The sequence below is a fragment of the Mauremys reevesii genome, linkage group 11, assembly GCF_016161935.1.
Source record: "Mauremys reevesii isolate NIE-2019 linkage group 11, ASM1616193v1, whole genome shotgun sequence".
NCBI lineage: Eukaryota > Metazoa > Chordata > Testudines > Geoemydidae > Mauremys > Mauremys reevesii.
In genome coordinates, this window is record NC_052633.1 from 34,383,882 (window position 1) to 34,408,379 (window position 24,498).

The 24,498-nt window shown below is 38.5% G+C and overlaps 1 protein-coding gene across 1 annotated transcript in view; it reads left to right on the plus strand.

Annotated features, from left to right (window-relative positions):
• The window catches only part of TTN (titin), a 308,399-nt gene that overhangs the window by 101,041 nt on the left and 182,860 nt on the right, over positions 1-24,498 (plus strand). Inside the window, exons 95-127 of the mRNA XM_039494704.1 lie at positions 18-308; positions 2,448-2,726; positions 2,831-3,118; positions 3,300-3,578; positions 3,724-4,002; positions 4,107-4,385; positions 4,486-4,773; positions 4,914-5,201; positions 7,429-7,710; positions 7,994-8,272; positions 8,384-8,665; positions 8,779-9,057; positions 9,621-9,908; positions 10,068-10,346; positions 10,435-10,713; positions 10,805-11,083; positions 11,699-11,986; positions 12,108-12,395; positions 12,987-13,277; positions 16,780-17,067; positions 18,349-18,441; positions 18,563-18,845; positions 19,217-19,400; positions 19,830-19,919; positions 20,020-20,287; positions 20,828-21,109; positions 21,399-21,677; positions 21,789-22,070; positions 22,184-22,462; positions 23,026-23,313; positions 23,473-23,751; positions 23,840-24,118; positions 24,210-24,488. Of these exons, the coding sequence (XP_039350638.1) occupies positions 18-308; positions 2,448-2,726; positions 2,831-3,118; positions 3,300-3,578; positions 3,724-4,002; positions 4,107-4,385; positions 4,486-4,773; positions 4,914-5,201; positions 7,429-7,710; positions 7,994-8,272; positions 8,384-8,665; positions 8,779-9,057; positions 9,621-9,908; positions 10,068-10,346; positions 10,435-10,713; positions 10,805-11,083; positions 11,699-11,986; positions 12,108-12,395; positions 12,987-13,277; positions 16,780-17,067; positions 18,349-18,441; positions 18,563-18,845; positions 19,217-19,400; positions 19,830-19,919; positions 20,020-20,287; positions 20,828-21,109; positions 21,399-21,677; positions 21,789-22,070; positions 22,184-22,462; positions 23,026-23,313; positions 23,473-23,751; positions 23,840-24,118; positions 24,210-24,488 (8,838 nt within the window). The remainder of the gene's footprint in view (positions 1-17; positions 309-2,447; positions 2,727-2,830; positions 3,119-3,299; positions 3,579-3,723; positions 4,003-4,106; positions 4,386-4,485; positions 4,774-4,913; positions 5,202-7,428; positions 7,711-7,993; positions 8,273-8,383; positions 8,666-8,778; positions 9,058-9,620; positions 9,909-10,067; positions 10,347-10,434; positions 10,714-10,804; positions 11,084-11,698; positions 11,987-12,107; positions 12,396-12,986; positions 13,278-16,779; positions 17,068-18,348; positions 18,442-18,562; positions 18,846-19,216; positions 19,401-19,829; positions 19,920-20,019; positions 20,288-20,827; positions 21,110-21,398; positions 21,678-21,788; positions 22,071-22,183; positions 22,463-23,025; positions 23,314-23,472; positions 23,752-23,839; positions 24,119-24,209; positions 24,489-24,498) is intronic.

The window sequence follows — 24,498 nt, forward strand, 5'->3', positions numbered from 1 at the left end:
TATGTTTATTCTTGCAGAACGAAAAATTCCACCTAGTTTTACAAAGAAACTATCTGAAATGGTAGAAGAAACGGAAGGGAACACCCTTAAACTTGAGGGCCGTGTTTCCGGTTCTCAGCCTCTGACCGTTGCTTGGTATAAAAACAATCAAGAGATCTATCAGAGTCCCAATTGTGAAATATCTTTCCTGAACAACACCATACTTCTGCAAATTAAGGGTGCAGGACAGGCTGATTCTGGCTTATATACCTGCAAAGTGTCCAATGAAGCAGGAAGTGTATTGTGTACTGCTTCCGTTGTTATTAAAGGTTAGTTAATTTCATGTTTTGCTTCTCTTTTTTTTTTGTCGGCATGTTAGCTGTCAACATATGCCTTCCATAGCTAATCAAATATTTCTTACTGAGTCTTATTTTTAGGCCATATATAATTGTTTCTGAACAATATTAAATTCAGTACAGCATACACAATGAGATAACGGCAGCTACTTCTCCTTTAGATACTGAGGAAGAACTCATGAACTTCAATGTGAGCTCTGTATCTCAGGAGAGAATTGAGCACAATATGTCTATTACTTTCTACTAATTAGAATGCCATACTAATATTTCCTGCAAATTTCTACATTTTGTTTATCAAATGGTTTTATACAAAGCTTGCTGCTTTCAATACGTATTCATAGCAAATAACCCGATGTGGTGAATGTTATAAGTTATAATGTTATAAGTGGCTAGATCTCAACAATAAGCCTTTAATTTTCCTGCCAATTTCACAAGTTCAGGACCGTACCAGTAATATTTGCTCACTAAAGTGTGACAGATTTTTCCAGGACAATGTCAGCATTTTTCAAAAACAGCTCAAAACTCTTTAGCTACTAATGCAAGAGTCACATAATCTATTTTTTATTTTATTTTATGTTATTTTATTTTATTACTTTTTGCATACTATCCTTTGGGATCTATTCTTGCTTATATTGCATACATTATTCTGATTAACCATATGTCTGTGGAAGTCGATACCCTTAATAGGCATTCTTAGCCTATTACATAATATGCTTAGAACGTATTTTGTTAATTATTTATCATAATCTAGCTCTTAGTAAGCCTAGTGCAAACACCTTTGGCTACTTCATTGCATATCTTTCTCTTTCTTTAGCATGGTAATGCTAAAGGCAGGGAGGGATAGCTCAGTCGTTTGAGCATTGGCCTGCTAAATCCAGGGCTGTGAGTTCAATCCTTGAGGGGGCCACTTAGGGATCTGGGGCAAAAATTGGTCCTGCTAGTGAAGGCAGGGGGCTAGACTCAATGACCTTTCAAGGTCCCTTCCAGTTCTAGGAAATTGGTATATCTCCAATTATTATTATTATTTTTATTTGTTTTTCTCTTTTCTTTCACCTACTGTAATGTGACATGTGTCATACATTATAGTAATAGTAAAGACTACATTATTTGTAAAAATGGATTGAGCCATTATGCTCCCCGTTATTTTATCTTTTATATTATGCCTATAGTGTTCTCCTCTTGACCCAAGACTTGCATTTAACACACAGCAGAGATTTGAAGCATTTGTTTCTTTTTACCTACATTAATGTCAATACATTTGCTCTTTTGCCTTTTCCACAAATCACATTGTCTCTGTCCCTCACTCTTGCTGTCATGGGCAACCAGGATGGGATCGAGACTCGATTTGAAACCCAAAAGCAAGAAATTAATTTAATGTTATGAGTTCAAGTCAGACTAAATGTTGCTTTAAGATTTGTGATGATGTAAACAGTGGCATCTTGTGTGAACTATGAATTAAGATTGTAAAAACAGAACCGGTTGAATCTTTAGAGATATAAAAAATGTGACGTCCCATAATATCCATCAAATCTCTACTCAATTCTTTTCATGAAGTCGCAGTTTTGCTATGCAAGATGTGCAGCTTTTCCTTCACTGTTGGAAGGCTCAGAACAAAACTATCTCTGTCTAAATTTGCACAGCTGGGGCAGTGTGCTGTGGTAACATAGGGTTTAGCGGTAATTGCTTTGGTAGTATATTGCGTATTAGATCTTTTAAAAGCTGTTTAAACAATTTTTGCAGAATGGCAGTTGTGCTTTAATTTTAAGTATCTTTAAGAAGGAGTGCAAATATAACTACTGCATTGAGAGAAGATAGCGTACTTATAGATTTCTTTGTGCATGCTTGTGAAAAAGTACTTTTTTAGTACTATTTTTATTTTCCCAAACTGTGTACAATTAGTATTCCTGGGAACCAGACTTGTACGTATCAACATGTATTGCTGATCAGTTTGCTTATAGATTTAACATTATTGTTAGAGTTAAGAATTTATTAATCTATTGCCTTTCTCCCTTATAATCATGATACATGTTTCTTTACTAAATATTTTCCTGTTCTGTTCTCTCAACTTTACAATTAGATATAACCGATTAGACGGTTTTTCTTTTCTTTCAGAACCAGCAGTCATTTTAGAGAAGCCAGAACCAATGTCAGTTACGGCTGGGGATTCTTTTACATTAGAGTGCACAGTGGGTGGAACACCAGAACTTATTACAAAGTGGTTTAAGGATGGAAGAGAACTACAGAGTGGCCGCAAATATCAAATCACCTTTTCTAACAAAGTAGCTACGCTGAAAGTTCTTTCTGCGGAGGCAGGAGACAGGGGACTGTATACATTTGAAGTGAAAAACGAAGCTGGTGAAAGTAGCTGTACATCCTCAGTTGATGTTTCAGGTTAGCCGGCTACTACCGTTGTCATTTAATGCTGTCTTTTCTTTTAACAGATCTTTCCCTTTTTATTTTTTTTAAACATGGTTTTGTCACCTTTTTCTATGCAGATCGCATTGTCCCTCCTTTTTTCACAAGGAAGTTAAAGGAAACATGTGGGGTGCTGGGTTCCTCAGCACTGCTGGAATGTAAAGTTTCTGGATCACCACCCATTTCAGTTGCCTGGTTCCAAGATGGAAATGAGATTGTTAGTGGAGACAAATATGAAGTCTCATTTTCAGACGACATCTGTGGTTTGAAACTGAATGCACTGGACTCATCAGATACCGGACCTTACACCTGTGCCGCCACAAATGCCGCTGGATCTGATGAATGCAGTGCCTTTTTGATTGTGCAAGGTCAGTAAAAGAAGGCCAAGGTGCCTTAGGCAAAGTGCTTCCTCTATTTGCTGCTATTTCTTCCTTGGCAATTTTCAAGGCGCCTATAAATCTTCAGCCAAACTCTGATTTGGTTTTCATCTTCAAACATAACGATCACACTAATTTGTGTATGTGTCTTAACTTCTTTATGTATGTCTAGAACCACCCTCATTTGCGAAGACACCCGATCCCGTGGAAGTTCTCCCTGGGATGAGTGTAACATTCACGAGTCTCATAAGAGGAACGGCTCCATTCAAAGTTAACTGGTTTAGAGGCATCAGGGAACTTGTGTCAGATAGTACCTGCAACATTTCTTTGGAGGATACAGTTGCAGAACTGGAATTGTATGAAGTAGAACCACTCCACAGTGGAGATTACACCTGTAGAGTCACTAATGACGCTGGGAGTGTGTCCTGTACCACTCATCTTTTTGTAAAAGGTGTGTTTTGACTTTTGTTGTTGTTGTTGATAGTAGTGTTTATTTATTTGTGTCTGTGTTTGTGTGTACGCACACATATTCGTGAACATATTGTTACTTCCACCTTCTTCTGTTTCACTTTTGGCCTTCCTATTTGTTGCTATAGAGCCAGCAACATTTGTGAAGAAATTAAGTGATTCCAGTGTAGAGCAAGGGAAATCCATCCTTCTGGAAAGCACATACAAAGGAACTCCTCCTATTTCAGTAACATGGAAGAAGAATGGCTTCCACATAACACAGTCCCCAAGATGTAGAATAACAACTACCGAAAAATCGGGCATACTGGAAATTGCTAACAGTACAAAAGATGATGAAGGGGAATACACTTGCGAGGTTGCCAATGATGCTGGAGCAGATATTTGCCAAGGCCAAATATCAATCCTAGGTGTGTTGCTATCTCAGATTCCTTAACCACTCTTGTATTAATAATGGTCAGTATAAGATTTGCTCTCTTTTCGGTGACACTGATTGCAATCATTTGTGCTTTAGAACCGCCTTATTTTGTGACACACTTGGAACGTGTAGAAGTGACAATTGGGAAGTCCGCATCTTTTCAGTGCCAAATTGCTGGGACGCCGGAAATCAAAGTCTCCTGGTACAAAGAAGATACAAAACTAAAATCAACTCCTACTTATAAAATGTACTTCAAAAATAATGTGGCCACGCTAACTTTCAGCCGGGTGGAGAGCAGTGACCTTGGAGAATACGTCTGCAAAGCAGAAAACAGTGTTGGCTTTGCTTCTTCCACTGCTCTGCTCACTGTTAAAGGTGATGGTTTCATTTCAAATATTTCAGTAACAGGCTTCTCGTAAATGCAAATTGTCTGCAGGTTGGCAAGATGCCTTATTTCCTACTTATTTTCTTGCAGACCGTAAGTTTCCACCGACCTTTGCAAGAAAACTAAAAGACGTTCAGGAGACTGTTGGTTCCCCCGTTACCTTTGATTGTCGCATAAATGGCTCGGAACCTATTCAGGTGTCATGGCATAAGGATGGGGTGCTATTACATGATGATGATAACATGCAAACAACATTCTTAAATAATGTAGCAACTCTTCAGATCTTGCAGACTGACATGGCTCACTGTGGCCAATACTCATGCTCAGCTCACAATGCTCTTGGGACTGCTTCTTCCAGTGCCAAGCTCCTTCTTACAGGTTGGTAACTGCTAAATCTTGTCCTGGCCATTGGCTTTCAACAAAGATAAGGCACTGCATTGTTGTGGAATGCCAGATGATCCGCTTGTGTGGCGGTGAAGCAGCAGCTGTGAAAGTTATGTTGTTTCTTTCCATTTTAGAGCGTCTGAGACCTCCTGTCTTTGATGTGAAACCAGAACCCATTGAGGTGGCTCTTGGAGCAAGTGGTTCCTTTAAATGCCACATCACCGGATCAGCGCCACTAAAAGTCACTTGGGCAAAAGATAACAGAGATATCCGTCCTGGGGGCAACTACAAGATCACCCTGGTGGAAAACACAGCCTGCTTGACAGTTCTAAAAGTAGGCAAAGGAGACTCCGGACTATACACTTGTTCTGCGAGCAACAATGCTGGAAAGGATTCTTGCACAGCTCAGCTAAGTGTGAAAGGTATTTAAGAACGCAATGCTTTGTCGTCTTCTTGCCAAGCGTTTTACCTTGTTAGAGACACAAAACAATGCAGAGCTTCTTCTTTTATCTTTGAAATGGCGGAAAACTGAAAGCGTTCAATCAACTTAAAACGAGACCCTTTGTTTTCCCATTGTGCTGAGGTAGAGTAAACACATTGGCCAGGTTTTTGACAGCAGTAATTTTCACCTTGTTGGTTATTTTAGGATCGAATCATAATGCACCTTGGTCGCTGACGTGATTGCTGAGCAAAACCCTTTAACCTCCTAAATGCAAATTCTCCTCACCCATACCAAGTGTCTATTAGCATATGAACATTTGAGAAGCTGACAGTAGTCTGGGGGACAAACATTTTTTTCCCACCAGCACGCTGCTCATAGTATAGTATGTGGATTCTTCAACCTACGTATCTTTCCATTATGATCAGACTAATCTACCCTGGTGTAAACTACACCGGTATATTAGGGATTTTCACCGTTGCAATTTCCTTCATGTGGGCAGGGCCTTTAGGTTTATAATAGTTGTTCTGGCTCTGTAATTCCCATTGATCCTTAAACAGGATGAGTGTAGGCGAAGTCTCTTAAAAAAGTGTGCCATTTTTTCCTTAAAGATAATTGTAGATAGCATTAACATGTACTTATTTGTAGGGTTGTTAATTAATTGTAGTTAAGTGATTAACACATAAGAAATTAATTCGTTTTTTAAAAAATAGCCCTGATTAATCGCAGTTTTAGCCGCACTGCTAAACAATAATAGAATACCAATTTAAATTTATTATAAATATTTTGCATTTTTCTACATTTTCAAATATACTGATTTCAATTACAACACAGAATGCAAAGTGTGCAGTGCTCACTTTATATTATATTACAAATATTTGCACTGTAAAAACACAAAAGAAATAGTATTTTTCAATTCACCTATTAGAACAGGGATTCTCAAACTGGGAGTTGGGACCCCTCAGGGTGCATGAAATTATTACATGGTGGGTCATGACTTGTCAGCCTCCATTCCCAAACCCCACGATGCCTCCAGCATTTATATCTGTTAAATAAATAAAAAAGTGTTTTTAATTTATAAAGGGGGTTGCACTCATAGGTTTGCTGTGTGAAAGGGGTCACCAATACAAAAGTTTGAGAAACACTGTCTTAGAAGTAATGTAGTGCTATCTCTTTATTGTGAAAGTCCACCTCTACAAATGTAGAATTATTTTTTTCACATAACTGCACTCAAAAACAAAACAATGTAAAACTTCAGAGCCTACAAGTCCACTCAGTCCTACGTCTTGTTTGGCCAATCACTAAGACAAACAAGTTTGTTTACAGTTAAGAGAGATAATGCTGCCTGCTTCTTATTTACAATGTCACATGAAAGTGAGAACAGGTGTACACATGGCCCTGTTGTAGCCGGCATTGCAAGGTATTTACATGCTGCATGTGCTAAACTTTGGTAACTGTAAAAAGCTTAAACTTTATACATAACAAACGTACTTTTGCCCAAAAGGTCGATCAGGAAACAGACTTTAGCCATATACATATACTCTAGGACTAAGCCACACAGCATACACATACACATATATATAAAATTCTCTTCCATACATATAACATGCACAGAATTCAGTATACATTTCTTTCATGGTCAAGGTCACAAATGAGCTGAAATTTAGTATGGAACTTCCAAAGAGGAAATTTCAGCTGTAAGTTTGGCATTTTAAGATGCTGCCACCCACAGTAAGAGTTGAATATGTCAATGAATCATGTCAATTATATATATAGTTTTGTGTGCAGTAGCTATATGAAAATCTGGGCACATGATATATAAACTATTGAATTCTAGCTGAGGGTAATTCTTATATCTAAATGCTCTTGTAAGTTATATATATGCCAATTTAGTAAACAATAACCTTTCTGCAAAATAAATATGTCCGAATCTTTGCAAGGAACTTGGGAAATCATTCTACATATAATGCAGACCATTGGCAAAGATGTACAAAGAAACGCCCCTGCATTTGTTTGTAATGTATGCTATGTGTTCGCTTTTGTCATGCTGCTACCAGATATATCATCGGCTAGTGTAAATTCACGTTCTGTGGATATTTGTACTCTTCCCCCACCACCCAAAAAAGTGTACACTGTTGGTTAGATTTTCATTTTAAAGAATCTGCAGTTTAGTGAATCATCTTGTTTACTCTTGTCCTTTGGTTTCATAGAACCACCAAGGTTTATTAAGAAGCTAGACTCCTCTAGAGTTGTGAAACAGCATGATTCCACTACATTTGAATGCAAAATAGGCGGTTCTCCAGAAATCAAAGTCACCTGGTACAAAGACGAAGCTGAAATCCACGACAGCGAAAAATACAGAATGTCCTTTGTTGACACCGTGGCAGTCATTGAAATGCACAGTCTCAGTGTGGAAGACAGTGGAGACTACACTTGTGAAGCTCGCAATGCAGCGGGCACTGCAAACACCAGTACTTCATTGAAAGTGAAAGGTCAGAACCCCACTCCTCCCTTTTTTGTCGGTTCCTTCCTTTAATCTGCTGTGGAAGGTTAATAAATCTTCTCTTCAGTCAGATAGGCGAGTGCTGCCTTCTGAGAATGCAGGGTATGGATTTTACCAGGGTTCTATAACATGGAGGCCATCTCTTATTGAGACTCATGTCTTTACTCTTCCATATCAGACCAACATAGTGATACAATTTACTGTTTAAATGTTCTTTTCTCTGTTATGTCCCCAACTGAATTAACAGAAACTCAAATTTCTTCTTTCCATAGAACCCCCTGTTTTCAGCAAGAAACCTCATCCGGTTGAGACTTTGAAAGGTTCAGATGTCCATCTTGAGTGTGAGCTTCGGGGCACTCCTCCTTTCCAAATTTCATGGTATAAGGACAAAAGAGAAATTAAAAGTAGCAAGAAGTACAAAATCATGTCCGAGAACTACCTTGCTAGTATTCACATCCTTAGTCTGGGTGACGCAGACGTCGGTGAATATCACTGTAAGGCTGTAAATGATGTAGGAAGTGACACTTGCATTTCCTCTATAACACTAAGAGGTTTGTTTAATGATTTACACATCAGTTATATTCCTATCATCATGTCATTCTCGTCACTCTCTTCCTGCACTCTCCTTGCGGTTTTAACATGAAGTATCTTCTCTTCACCAGCACCACCAATTTTTGTGAAGAAGCTCAGTGATATCACTGCTGTAGTTGGGGACCCAGTTGAGCTGCAGGCCACAGTAGAAGGATCCCAGCCCATTTCTGTTCTGTGGTTGAAAGACAAAGGGGAAATCGTTAGAGAAAGCGAAAATCTTTGGATTTCCTATTCAGAAAACGTTGCAACTCTACGGATTGGAAAAGCAGAACCAGCCAGTGCTGGAAAATACATCTGTCAGATCAAAAATGACGCAGGAGTTCAGGAGTGCTTTGCCACTCTGTCAGTTCTAGGTTGGTAACAGGGAAACAAAAAAATATGGAATGATATTTTAACCTCAGTTAACAAACTGATTGCATCTCCCGTCCTGTTATCAACTATGGCTGTGATTTGTATCTCATTTCAGAACCTGCAGTCATTGTAGAGAAGCCCGGGCCAATGAAAGTCACTTCTGGAGACTCTTGTTCTCTAGAATGCACAGTGGATGGCACACCGGAGCTCACTACTAGATGGTTTAAGAATGGGAAAGAGCTGTCTACTAATCAGAAATACAAAATTAGCTTCTTCAACAAAGTGTCTGGGCTTAAGATCCTCAATGCAAAAGTAGAAGACAGTGGGGAGTATACTTTTGAGGTGAAAAACAGTGTTGGCCAAAGCAGGTGCACAGCTTCAGTGCGTGTTTCAGGTTAGTTGATTAACTTGTGAATTATCTTTGATTCTTACAATTTCTTTAAAAGGCGTTACACAACAAGCTGCTTCCTTCGGTGTCACGTCAGGCTGCTGCCACTTTGGGAAGACTCGCTGCTAATGTGACTTAAGGCACCCTATGTGGGTCCGCTAGTGTTGTGGAGATCATGGAGGGAGGGAGTAGGTTGAAGCCTTCTTCACATTTTTCACCTGTCACAAAGATGAGGCTGTTGCTTGGGGTCAGTCTCATCAAATGAGTCTGCACGTCTCAGATGGTGCAATACTGTTCTTCTCCTTATAAGAAATTATTGAAAAAATAAAAGGAGAACAGTGATCCTCAGAAGGGGTGAGTTGACAGATTTCAAGAGTATCCTACAACTCTTTCTTATCTTCTCTCACTACCTCAGGCCTCGTGGGATGGACATTATGCTTCTTAGTATTCCCTGACACCAATTCAGATGTGCCAAAGGAAAGTGTGATGTTTCTGCTAGATGACTGGAAACCATCTCCCTTTTAAGTTATACTGTTGTAATATTTATAACTGTGTTTTATCCTATACAGATCGCATTTTACCTCCTTCTTTCACAAGAAAACTGAAAGAAGCCAGTGGTCTCTTGGGTTTGCATGTTGTGCTGGATTGCAAAGTGTCAGGTTCACCACCTATTTCTGTTTCCTGGTTCCATGATGGACATGAGATCACTAGTGGAGACAAATATCAGATGACTCTCACAGACAATACTTGCTCTTTGAAAGTGAACACACTAAAGGAATCTGATATGGGAACTTACACATGCACAGCTACTAACGTAGCTGGATCTGATGAATGCAGTGCATATTTGACTGTTAGAGGTTAGTATCTAGAACAAGGCAGAGCTTTCGGATATAAACTCCTTTCTTTGTGGGTTGCTTACTTTTTTGGGTGTGTTTATATGAGTCTATCGCCTGTGTTACATATGGGAATATTTTACTCTTCATCAAAGTGCACTTGTCTTTTCTGTGTGTCTTTAGAACCTCCTTCTTTCATGAAGAAACCTGATCCCCTGCAAGTTTTATCTGGGGAAAATATAACCTTTACCAGTATCCTAAAAGGCACCCCTCCGCTGGATGTTAAATGGTTTAGAGGTAGCGTTGAACTAGTACCAGGACATAGATGCAACATCTCCTTGGAAAATTCAGTTGCAGAGCTGGAGTTGTTTGATGTACAGCCACTCCAAAGTGGAGACTACACCTGTCTGGTCACTAATGAGGCTGGCAAAGTTTCTTGCACAACACAGCTCTTTGTAAAAGGTTTGTCAGGCTTGACATTTCACACATTTCTTTAAAAAAATCTCTTGGTGTCAACTTTTAACTTTTATCTTCATATTGTTCACTATAGAACCAGCCAAATTTGTGAAAAAACTGAATAATCTCAATGTGGAGAAAGGAAAACCATTAATTCTGGAATGCACATACTCTGGTACCCCTCCGATTGCAGTCTTGTGGAAGAAAAATGGTGTTGAAGTAGCTCATTCTGCCAAATGCAGCATCACCACCACAGAAACCTCTGCCATACTGGAAGTTCCCAGTAGTAAAGTAGAAGATCAGGGACAATACACTTGCCACATTGAGAATGATTCTGGACAAGATAATTGTCACTCTACAGTCTCAGTATTAGGTGTGTCCTCATTCCACAAGGGATTTTTTTTATAGTAATAGTCATTGTGATATTTAAATTGTGGAATTAATCATGTGTCTTTGTTCTTTAGAACCACCTTATTTTGTTACACACTTGGAAGCTGTTCAGGTGACAGTTGGGGATTCTGCGTCATTACAATGCCAAGTTGCTGGCACACCAGAAATTGTTGTATCATGGTACAAAGGAGATACAAAACTAAGAGCAACTCCTACCTCTAAAATGTACTTTAAGAACAATGTTGCCACTTTGGTTTTCAGCCAGGTGGATAGTGGTGATAGTGGGGAGTATATCTGCAAAGCAGAAAACAGTGTCGGAAAGGCTTCTTCATCAGCTTTGCTCTCTGCTCAAGGTGAATAATTCATGTTAACACATTTAAAAAGTTGCGTAACTAAAGGGTTGTTTTCTTCAGTAATGAAAAGTCTTTTCTTAGTAACATTCTCTTCCTCTAACTGACCAGTTAGAGACCACCCCTGTCTAGTCTCCCCTCCGCATTGATTACCTTCCACCAGTGAAAGTCTGGCTGGAAATTCATTCCTAATGCCAATCTTTAGTTAACCAGTGCTCTCTCTAAGAATAGGGCATTCATGAATGTAGTTATTCTTCCAGCTCTTCCCAATGCAGGAAGTGTGAAATTATAAATGAAATGTTATGGCAAATTCTATCCTCATGTATAATTTTGTAACCACATTGACTGGTAGTCCACGTCCTGGCAGAGCTCTCCCTTCACACTAGCCCCCAAGCTATATGATATAACAAATAATCTCCTTGATTCTTTGTGGGCTTCTTAGTGTTTTTTATTATGTAAGTTGGTTGAAAATAATGACTGGATCTTCCAGTGTATCTTTTTGTAAATCTACCCAATCTATACCACAATACAGTGTCTTCTTAGGCATTGCTTATTGGAGAATTCCACCAATGGTAGATAACTTCCCCAAATTTTTGTTGTTCAATACTTTCTTTGCAGAGCGTAAACTTCCTCCTTCATTCACACGAACTTTGAGAGACATTCATGAAACTGTTGGCTTAACAGTTACATTTGATTGTGGCATAACTGGCTCAGAACCTATTGAAGTATCCTGGTCTAAAGACGGCGTACATATCCGAGATAGCTACAATGTGAAAACCTCCTTCTTGAATAACGTAGCAACTCTCCAGTTTTTGCAGACTGACAAGAGCCTTGCTGGGCAATACACTTGTACAGCTTCCAATGCTATTGGAACTGTTTCTGCCAGTGCCAGGCTTGTGCTTACAGGTTGGTTGGTTATTAAATAATTTCCCTTCAACATCACCAGGTCATTTTAAAATTTCCATCTTAACTTAAAACAGTTGATCTTTTAAAAGCTATAAATTTTGTTGTTTCTTTCATCCTGTAGAAGGGAAGAATCCTCCATTGTTTGACATCCCAATTGCACCCGTGGATGCTTTTGCTGGGGATAGTGCTGATTTTGAATGTCACATATCAGGAACACAACCAATTAAGGTCACTTGGGCAAAAAATAACCAAGAGATACGGACTGGAGGAAAATACCAGATCAGTTATGTAGAAAACATAGCCCATTTGACAATTCTGAATGCTGGCAATGCAGACTCTGGAATGTATACATGCCATGCTAGCAATGAAGTTGGAAAGGACTCTTGCGCAGCTCAACTTAGTATTAAAGGTATTGCCTGATTCATGTGTATGATGTGCACATTGAATTCCTTTATATCTGAAAGAAACAAGTCTTTTTGCTATATAATTTGGAGAGCATTTTTTCAATATATGGATTAGAAAATGTGTATTGAAATTGCTGTCAGAAGAGATCTACAGGTATTAGAAGGAATGTGAGCATTGAATTGAGGAGTGGAGATAATGTTTTCTTCAGTCTTCTTTTCTTTAAAACTTTACGGATTTTGTCATATTTTTTGTCATAGTTTATAGAAAATTCTAGTTTGTTCCTTGTTTATACATAAATTGTTCATTTATTAAAGGATTTTTTCTTAAAAGCAGTATAAGATAAGTGATATTTTAATTATGGTGTAACTAGTAGAACTCTACATCCATTTAAACAGTGTCCTGTTTTGCTGTTCTAATTGTGCTACTCTCTGTGTACTTTCTGTAAAAAAATAGAATCTTGTTTAAAGGTATGCAAACAGTTTTATAACAACATATAGTCATAAAAGGTATTTCTTGAAAAGTCTTCCACTGAATATTTGATCTTAAAATTTAATTTTAGAATTTAAGGAGTAAATAATCAAGTCTTTTCTTTCAGAACGAAAAATCCCACCTAGTTTTACAAAGAAACTATCTGAAACAGTAGAAGAAACAGAAGGGAACATCCTTAAACTTGAAGGCCGGGTTTCTGGTTCTCAGCCTCTGACTGTTGCTTGGTATAAAAACAATCAAGAGATCTATCAGAGTCCTAATTGTGAAATATCATTCCTAAACAACAACATACTTCTGCAAATTAAGAGCGCAGGGCAAGCTGATGCTGGTTTATATACCTGCAAAGTGTCCAATGAAGCAGGAAGTGTATTGTGTACTTCTTCCGTTGTTATTAAAGGTTAGCTAATTTCATTATTTTGCCTCTCTGTGGTGTTAGTTTTCTTTATCAACGTGTTAGCTGGCAAGATATGTCTTCCAGAGCTAATTGAATAATTCTTTCTAGGAGTCTTATATTTAGGCCATGTGTAATTGTTTTTAAACCATATTAAATTCAGTACAGCATAACAATGAGATAATGACAGCTACTTCTCCTTTAGATACTCAGGCAGAACTCTCATGAGCTTCAATGTGAGTTCTGTATCTCAGGATAGAATTGAGCACAATATATGTCTATTTCTTTTGACTTAAAATGTGGTACTAATAATATAATACAAAAGAGTGATGATTTCCTGCAAACTTCTTCATTTCCTCTATTGAACAGTATTACACAAAACTTGCTGCTATCAATACATATTAGTAGCAAATAATAACCCGAGGCTGTGCATGCTATGAATGGTGAGATCTTTACAGTAATCCAAAATTTTTTCTGGCAATTATATAAATTCAAGACCATACTCAGAATATTTGTTTACTAAAGTGTGACAGATTTTTCCAGGACAATGTCAGCATTTTTAAAAAATAGCTGAAAACATTTAGCTACTAATGCAAGAGTTAGTCTTTTTTTTCTCTATACTGTCCTTTGGGATCTAGTCTTGTATGCATAATTCCACTTAATTATATGTCTGTGGAAGTCCATATCCTTAATATGCATTCCTAGCATTTTACTTCATGTGCTTAGACTGTATTTTTTTAATAATTTATGTAGCTTTTAGCAAACCTAGTGCAAATACATTACCTACTCCATTGCACATCTTTCGCTGTGTTGAGCATTTGTTTTTCTTTTATCTTTTCCATACTTAATTTGATGTGTGTCCTATGTTAAAGTAATAATAATGACTAGATTACTCTCAAAAATGAGAATTAAAGTTTTTAACAATGAAAAAGAGTTCTGGCCAAATCTTTAGTGGTATAAATATATGATGTCCCATTATATCCATCAAATATCTACTTGTCTTTTCATGTAGTGTCAGTTTTGCTATGCAAGGAGTGCAGCTTTTCCTTTTATTGTTGGAAGGATCAGAACAAATCTATCTATATCTAAATTTGTACAGTGAGAGAAGTTTGCTGTGGTAGCTTGGGATTGAGCAGTAATTTTTGTTGCAGTATAGAATCATAGAAATTTAGGGCTGGAAGGGACCTTGAGAAGTCATCAATTCTAGCACCCTGTGCTGTGGCAGGGACAGGTAAATCTTGACCATCCCTGACAGGTATTTGTTCAATCTGTTCTTAAAAATCTCCAATGATGGAGATTCCACAACCTCCCTTAGAAGCCTATTCCAGAGCTTACCTACCCTTATAGTTAGAAAGTTTCTCCTAATATCTACCCTAAATATTGATTGCTGCAGATTAAGCCCATTACTTCTTGTTCTAGGGACCCTCAGTGGATGTGGAGAACAATTAATCACTGTCCCCTTTATAACAACTCTGAGCATATTTGAAGACTACTATCAGGGTCTTCCTCAGTCTTCTTTTTCAATACTAAACTTGCCCATTTTAAGAAAAAATTTTCCTCATAGGTCAAATTTTCTAAACCTTTTTTTGTTGTTGTTGTTGCTCTCATCCCACTCTCTCCAATTTGCCCACATCTTTCATAAAATGTGATGCCCAGAACTGGACACAGTACTCTAGCTGTGGCCTCACCAGTGCCCCATTGAATGGGACAATTAGGTCCCAGGTTTTACATAGGACACTCCTGTTAATAAACCCCAGAATATTAGTCTTTTGTGCAGCTGCATCAGATTGTTGACTCATATTTAATTTGTGATTCCCCAATAATCCTCAGATCCCTTTTAGCAGTAGTATCACCTATCCAGTTAATTCCCATTTTGTAGTTGCACTTGTCTTTATTGAATGTCACCTTGTTGAATTCAGACCATGTCTCCAGATTGTCAAGGTTGTTTTGTATTCTTATCCTGTCCTTCAAAGTGTTTGCAACTCCTCTCCAGCTTGGTGTCATCTGCAAATTTTATAAACATACTGTCCACTCCTTTATCCAAGTCATTAATGAAAACATTTAATAGTACTGGACTCAAGACTGACCCCTGCCGGCCCCACTAGATACATCTTCCCCATTTGACAGCGAACCATTCATAACTACTTCTTGAGTATGGTCTTGAGTAAGGTGTGCTCCCACCTTATAATAAGTGCATCTAGACCACATTTCCCTGGTTTGCTTAAGAGAATATCATGTGTGACTGTATCAAAAGACTTATTAAAATCAAGATGGGTATATCTCCAATTATTACCTATCTCCTAGAACTGGAAGGGACCTTGAAAGGTCATTGAGTCCAGCCCCCTGCCTCCACTAGCAGGACCAATTTTTGCCCTAGATCCCTAAGTGGCTCCATCAAGGATTGAACTCACAACCCTGGGTTTAGCAGACCAATGCTCAAACCGCTGAGCTATCCCTCCCACACAAGTATCACATCTACTGCTTCTCCCTATCCACTAGCCCAGTAACTCTGTTAAAGAAGGAAATTAGGCTGGTATTGGCATGATTTGTTCTTGAAAAAGTCCATGCTGGCTGTTCCTTATAACCCTATTATTTTCCTGGTGCTTACAAATTGATTGTTTAATAATTGTTCCATTATCTTTCCACATATCAAAGTTAGGCTGACAGGTCTATAATACCCCAGGTTCTCATTGTTCCCTTTTTAAAGATAAGTAGTATGTTTGCCTTTCTCTAGTATTCTAGGACCTCACAAGTCCTCCAGGAGTTCACAAAGACTGACACTTTCCTTCATCTTTCTCTTGATCCTAACTTATTAACGATCCTCCTCTTATTGAACTGATATCTCCTCCTAGGTGTAACTCATTTTGTGACTTAGCCTTTCTGATTTTGTTTCTACATGTTTGTGCTATTCTTTTAGCAATTTGCCTGGGTTTCTACTTTTTATATGATTCCTTTTTGATCTTTAGATCATTAACCAGCTCAGAATGGAGCCATATTGGCCTCTTACTATTCTTCCTATATTTTCTTCGCATCAGGATACTTCGCAGTTGTGCCTTTAATGTTATCTCCCTGAGAAACTGCCATTTCTCCTCAACTCTTTTTTCGCTTGGCTATTCTTCCCATCGGACAATACTGTCCAGTACTCTAAGTTTTGTTGAAGTCTGCTTTTTTTGAAGTCTTAGCTCCTGTGCTTTAGTTATTTTAATAGTCTTCAAGAATGAGTGCCAAATAATTACTGCATTGATAGAAGATGGAATACATAAAGCTCTCTTCTTGCATGCTTGTGAAAAAGTACTTTCTTCATACTATTTTATTTTCTAATACTATGTAGCATTTATTCTCAGAAACCAGACCTGTATGTATCAACACACATTGCTTATCATTCTCTTACTTGTAGATACGACTGACTTGTTAGAGTCAAGATTTCATTTATTTCCTGTGTTTCTCTCTCATGTTCATAACACACATTTCTTTCTTGATTATTTACTAAAATATTTTCCTATTCCAGAACCAAAAAAGCCACCAGTGTTTGACCACCCTCTTAGACCAGTGACAATAGCAGAAGGAGATATTTTGCAGCTCAGCTGCCACGTCCAGGGCTCACAGCCAATCAGGATTCAGTGGCTGAAGGCTGGGAGAGAAATAAAAGCTTCAGATAAATGCAACTTTAGCTTTGCTAATGGAACAGCTCTTTTGGAACTCACCGCAGTTACTAAAACCGATGCAGGCGAATATGTGTGCAAAGCTATAAATGTGGCTGGAAGTGACTCTTGCAAGTCAAAAGTGACAGTGAAAGGTATAGTAAAAGAGAAAAACCATGTCTTGTGATGGCAGTTTAAACCAAAACTACAATGCTCACATCTTTGTTTTCTGCGAATTAAGTGGTTCATAACCAAACAGAAAATAACCATTGTCTTTGTTAGATCATAAAATATTATGTAATCTGAAATACTGGCCTTATTGTAGCATTATATTTAATGATAATTAATATAACACCATAAATATACAATATATACATTAGGAGGTCTGTATCAAATGAACATTAGATCCCCACCCTGAGGGTTTAGAATTTAACCTTGCAGACAAAACAAAGGGTTTGAGGCAAGACCAAGCTGACAGAGTGGGCTTCAGTCTCCAGAGCATGCATGCTCCATGGGGAAGATGAGGGTTTAGGCATGTCTTGTAGGACATTACTAAGGGAATTTGGTATATTGTCAGGGAGAGTGCTCCATGCCTATGTGGCACCATGAGACACAGCACAGTCTGGAGCGAGCCAGCCAGACAGATAGTAGAGTAAGGAAGAAGCCTGGGGAGCACATAAGAAAGAATTCTTTGCCCAGCTCAGAGGCAGTAGTGCAATTAATTGGGCCGAGCTATCTCAGCCTCGACCCAGACAGCACCCTCACTAAATTGAAGTTAATACAGTTTGGGGATGAGACTCACTCTCTCTCAAATCTTTATCCCACCATCACTATTGCATCTGAGCTCTTCACAGTCATTAACATATTAAGGTAGCACCACCCCTAGAACAGAGGCAGCAGTGGGCCTAGAAGTCACTCAGACACTTTAATCTTCTAGCTGTAGGCTGATGATAAAACTAAGACACCTTGTAGGCCAGGTCTTTAAGAAATGAGCACCGAAGAGAAGCCCCTTGGTAACGTCCTGTGTGGAAGCTGCTGGGTAATAGCTGATGAGAACTTTTGAAAATCAGGCCATTTATTTATGTGCCAAGCTGTTGATTTAAGAGTCTAAATTAAAGTCATCCATTTTTGAAAATCTTAAAATCTGATTCTGATGACGTTTATTTCTATGTAAATTTTACACGGTGTGACAGAAATAAGAATAAGCCCTACAGTGTCTGCTTCCATCTTAGGAAATCAGATGACAACTTATTGAAAGTCATTGGAAAGTACTTGGCATTTTTTCTTTCATACATGCACTGCATATGCTTCTTTAGTAAGTGGATTCAGCTACAATAAAAGATATTCCCATTCAGGGGATTGAAAAAAGTTGTTATGCTTGAAAGTGAGCTGTTCTATAAAACCCTCCAATTTAATTCCTAAAACCTATTTTCCAGAAAAACCAGCCGCTGCACCAGCAGCTAAGAAAGCACCAGTGGATGGAAAGCTGTACTTTATCTCAGAGCCTCGGAATCTCAAAGTTATGGAAAGTAAGCTCGTTCTTCCAAAAATATGTCATCTTCTCTATTTGTTGTATTAGGTGTATGATGATATCTCCTGCTGTCTTAGACATGTGAAAGATGAGCTTCGTGATTTTGTATTTTTCTATAGAGAGTGTTGCAACGTTTATTGCTAAAGTTGGAGGTGATCCAATCCCAAATGTTAAATGGACTAAGGGAAAGTGGAGACAACTCAACCAGGGAGGTCGCATTATCATCCAGCAGAGAGAAGATGAAGCCAAATTAGAAATAAAGGATGCAACAAAAACTGATTCTGGAATGTACAGATGTGTAGCTTTTAATGAACATGGTGAAATTGAGAGCAGTGCCAACCTACAAGTTGAAGAACGAAGGCAAGAAGTAATTGAAGGAGATCTGAGAGCAAAACTGAAGAGGTAGGCATAAGAATCTTGTCTAGATTTGTCTATAATCTCTACAGTGGGGGATACTTTAATTGTATCTCTGATCCAGATGTAATTATTAGTATTCACACTGTATTGAACAGGTTGACACCAATTATAGATTGGCCTTGATCCCATCAAGACGTACTCATATCAACAGTCTTTCAGTTAGCTAAGAATCCCCTTGAAGTCATGAGTAGCGAGCACTTATGTGCCTAATAGTTTGTAGGATAAGGCCCCTCCAGCACTAACCTGTAGGCTCGCTCTATACCAAACAATTTTAAGCAGACTTGGTTTCCCAAAGGATTCTCTTAGAAAGGAGAAATATTGTGCATGTTTTCTAATTAATCCCCTTGCTTAAATAGTACTCCAACCAAAAAGAAGGAAGAAGAGGAAGAGAAGCCCATTGATATCATGGAACTTCTCAAAAATGTTGATCCTAAAGAATATGAGAAGTATGCTCGCATGTATGGAATTACTGATTTCCGTGGCCTCCTCCAAGCCTTTGAGCTGCTAAAGCAAAGCCAAGAGGAAGAAAGTCATAGATTGGTAAGACCTAGTCAGATTGTGGCATTAGGAATGTTAAGAGTAACATGGTTTCTGGCAGCAGACTTGATGTCCTAGCTGTGACATTGCTGTATGTATTAGAGATTCAGATTCCAGTCATGACCTTCTTGTCTCACTCTGAGAACTCCCAGCATGCTCAAGCACTGGGTGATGCAGTGCTGCTACCAACAGTGACCCTTCTGTCCAAGTAAGTCCTGTCCCCATGTCTTTGTCCAGAGGATCTTGGTGACACGGAACCTGTAAGATGGGCTGGTGAGGAGGCTAAAGTGAGCTATGGGTTTGCAGAAAGTTCAGTTAGAGAGATACACGACTCTCCAGATTTGTTGTGGGGAAAACACATATAAAGACATGGATCCTAGCTATTTCCCAATAGTGTTACTTGATGTTAAACCACGTCATGTCTTTCTCCAGGAAATTGAAGTAACAGAGAGAGCTCGCAAAGAAGAACAGGAATTTGACGAACTTGTATCATTTATTCAGCAAAGACTCACACAGACAGAGGTGACATGATGGCTTTGACTTGATAGTAAAATATTTAATCACATAATAGGAAGTGTGATCTTGGAATGAAGACTGAATCTTTTAAAATCATATTTTTCAGCCTATTACTCTCATCAGGGATATTGAAAACCAGACCATTTTAGCAGATGAAGACGCTATATTTGAATGTGAAATTAAGATTAATTATCCAGAAATCAAACTCTCCTGGTACAAAGGAACTCAAAAATTGGATTCTAGTAACAAGTATGAAATAAAAATTAAAGGCGATCGGCACATACTCAGAATCAGGAACTGCCAACCAGCAGATCAGGGGAATTTCAGAGTTGTCTGTGGTCCACATATTGCTAGTGCAAAGCTAACTGTGATTGGTAAGTGTACGTTTAAAGTTTCTATTTGAAAGTAATTTACACTCTTAATTTAATACTGATGCCTACTAATACATATATATATATATATATATATATATATATATTAACCTGCTAATAGCCCCTGCAGTTGAACAGAATCTTTGTGATTCTGCTTTTAAGGAAGGATGCATTTGTACCCTGATTTGTCAGTTCTCTATCCCAAATGCCAAATCTCAGTGGTGTAGAAATGGAAAAGCCATTAAGACAGGAGGGAGATATTCAATACAAGTCTCAGATTTCTTGTCTTTTTGTTTGCATTTACAACACAATTTTCTTTCTTGTTTTCTAAAATACTCTTCTTTTCAAGCTATGTGTTCATTCTTGTCATGCTGCCACCATGTATATCACTAGCTAGTGTAAATTCACATTTTGTAGATATTTCTACCACTCACCACACTCCAAAGTCTGTGCTTTTGATTAGATAGTTCATTAATTTAAGCATTTAATGGATCAGTGCAATTTAGTGTATCATCATGTTTACCCTTTTCTTTGATTTTATAGAACCACCAACGATTATAACAAAGCTAGACTCCTCTAGAGTTGTAAAACAGCATGATTTTACTAGATATGAATGCAAAATAGGCGGCTCTCCAGAAATCAAAGTCACCTGGTACAAAGATGAAACTGAAATCCATGATGGTGAAAAATACAGAATGTCCTTCATTGATTCCATGGCAGTCATTGAAATGCACAATCTCCGTGTGGAAGACAGTGGAGACTACATTTGTGAAGCTCGCAATGCAGCGGGTAGTGCAAGCACCAGTACCTCATTAAAAGTGAAAGGTCAGAACTTCTGTATGTGTGTCTTTCTGTCTATGATTTCTCCACTGTACTTGCAGTTAAAGAGTAAAAATATTATCTTTAGTCAGATAGGTGAATAGAAACTTCTCCGAATGCAGGATACATATATTACCAGTTTGCCATGGCATGAAAGCCATCTCTTATTGTGACGCGTATCTTTACTCTTCCATATCAGTCCGACATAGCGATACAATTATTGTTTAAATGTTCTTTTCTCTGTTATGTCCTGAACAGAATTAACAGAAACCCAAATTTCTGTCTGTTTTCATAGCACCCCCTGTTTTCAGCAAGAAACCCCATCCGGTTGAGACTTTGAAAGGTTCAGATGTCCATCTTGAGTGTGAGCTTCAGGGCACTCCTCCATTCCAAATTTCATGGTATAAGGACAAAAGAGAAATTAAAAGTAGCAAGAAGTACAAAATCATGTCTGAGAACTATCTTGCTAGTATTCACATCCTTAGTCTGGGTGACGCAGATGTCGGTGAATATCATTGTAAAGCCGTAAATGATGTAGGAAGTGACACTTGCGTTGGCTTTATAACTCTAAAAGGTTTGTATAATGATTTACACATCAATTATATTCATAGCATCATATCATTCTTGTCACTCTCTTCCTGCACTCTCCTTGCGGTTTTAACATGACGTATCTTCTCTTCACCAGCACCACCAATTTTTGTGAAGAAGCTCAGTGATTTCACTGCTGTAGTTGGGGACACAGTTGAGCTGCAGGCAACAGTAGAAGGATCCCAGCCCATTTCTGTTCTGTGGCTGAAAGACAAAGGGGAAATCGTTAGAGAAAGTGAAAATCTTTGGATTTCCTATTCAGAAAACGTTGCAACTCTACGGATTGGAAAAGCAGAACCAGCCAGTGCTGGAAAATACACCTGTCAGATCAAAAATGACGCAGGAGTTCAGGAGTGCTTTGCCACTCTGTCAGTTCTAGGTTGGTAACAGGGAAACAAAAAAATATGGAATGATATTTTAACCCCACTTAACAAACTGATTGCATCTCCCGTCCTGTTATCAACTATGGCTGTGATTTGCATCTCATTTCAGAACCTGCAGTCATTGTAGAGAAGCCCGGCCCAATGAAAGTCACCTCTGGAGACTCTTGTACTCTAGAATGCACAGTGGATGGCACACCGGAGCTCACTACTAGATGGTTTAAGAATGGGAAAGAGCTGTCTACTAATCAGAAATACAAAATTAGCTTCTTCAACAAAGTGTCTGGACTTAAGATCCTCAATGCAAAAGTAGAAGACAGTGGGGAGTATACTTTTGAGGTGAAAAACAGTGTTGGCCAAAGCAGGTGCACAGCTTCAGTGCGTGTTTCAGGTTAGTTGATTAACTTGTGAATTATCTTTGATTCTTACAATTTCTTTAAAAGGCGTTACACAACAAGCTGCTTCCTTCGGTGTCACGTCAGGCTGCTGCCACTTTGGGAAGACTCGCTGCTAATGTGACTTAAGGCACCCTATGTGGGTCCGCTAGTGTTGTGGAGATCATGGAGGGAGGGAGTAGGTTGAAGCCTTCTTCACATTTTTCACCTGTCACAAAGATGAGGCTGTTGCTTGGGGTCAGTCTCATCAATTGAATCTGCACGTCCCAGATGGTGCAATACTGTTCTTCTCCTTATAAGGAATTATTGAAAAAATAAAAGGAGAACGGTGATCCTCAGAAGGGGTGAGTTGACAGATTTCAAGAGTATCCTACAACTCTTTCTTATCTTCTCTCACTACCTCATGCCTCGTGGGGTGGACATTATGCTTCTTAGTATTCCCTGACACCAATTCAGATGTGCCAAAGGAAAGTGTGGTGTTTCTGCTAGATGACTGGAAACCATCTCCCTTTTAAATTATACTGTTGTAATATTTATAGCTGTGTTTTATCCTATACAGATCGCATTATACCTCCTTCTTTCACAAGAAAACTGAAAGAAGTCAATGGTCTCTCTGGTTCTTCTGTTGTGCTGGATTGCAAAGTGTCTGGGTCACCACCTATTTCTGTTTCCTGGTTCCATGATGGACATGAGATCACTAGTGGAGACAAATATCAGACGACTCTCACAGACAATACTTGCTCTTTGAAAGTGAACACACTAAAGGAATCTGATATGGGAACTTACTCATGTACAGCTACTAACGTAGCTGGATCTGATGAATGCAGTGCATATTTGACTGTTAGAGGTTAGTATCCAGGACAAGGTGGAGCTTTAAGATATAAAATACTTTATTTGCTGGCAATTCACGTTTTTGGCCCTGTCACATGATTCTAACCACCCATATTTTGTAAGGGAATATTTTACTCTTTATTAAAGTGCACTTGTCTTTTCTGTGTGTCTTTAGAACCTCCTTCTTTCGTGAAGAAACCTGATTCCCTGCAAGTTTTATCTGGTGAAAATATAACTTTTACCAGTATCCTAAAAGGCACCCCTCCACTGGATGTTAAATGGTTCAAAGGTAGCGTTGAACTAGTACCGGAACATAGATGCAACATCTCCTTGGAAAATTCAGTTGCAGAACTGGAGCTGTTTGATGTACAGCCACTCCAAAGTGGAGACTACACCTGTCTGGTCACTAATGAGGCTGGCAAAATTTCTTGCACAACACAGCTCTTTGTAAAAGGTTTGTCAGGCTTGACATTTCACACATTTCTTTAAAAAAATCTCTTGGTGTCAACTTTTAACGTTTATCTTCATAATGTTCACTATAGAACCAGCCAAATTTGTGAAAAAACTGAATAATCTCAATGTGGAGAAAGGAAAACCATTAATTCTGGAATGCACATACTCTGGTACCCCTCCGATTGCAGTCTTATGGAAGAAAAATGGATACAAAGTAGTTCATTCTGCAAAATGCAGCATCACCACCACAGAAACATCTGCCATACTGGAAGTTCCCAGTAGTAAAATAGAAGATCAGGGACAATACACTTGCCACATTGAGAATGATTCTGGACAAGATAATTGTCACTCTGCAGTCTCAGTATTAGGTGTGTCCTCATTCCAGAAAGAATCTTTTTTATACTAATGGTCATTGTGGTATTTAAATTCTGGTATTAATGATTTGTCTTTGTTCTTTAGAACAACCTTATTTTGTTACACGCTTGGAACCTGTTCAGGTGACAGTTGGGGATTCTGCATCATTACAATGCCAAGTTGCTGGCACACCAGAAATTATTGTATCATGGTACAAAGGAGATACAAAACTAAGAGCAACTCCTACCTCTAAAATGTACTTTAAGAACAACGTTGCCACTTTGGTTTTCAGCCAGGTGGATAGTGGTGATAGTGGAAAGTATACCTGCAAAGCAGAAAACAGTGTTGGAGAAGCTTCTTCATCAGCTTTGCTTTCTGTTCAAGGTGAATATTT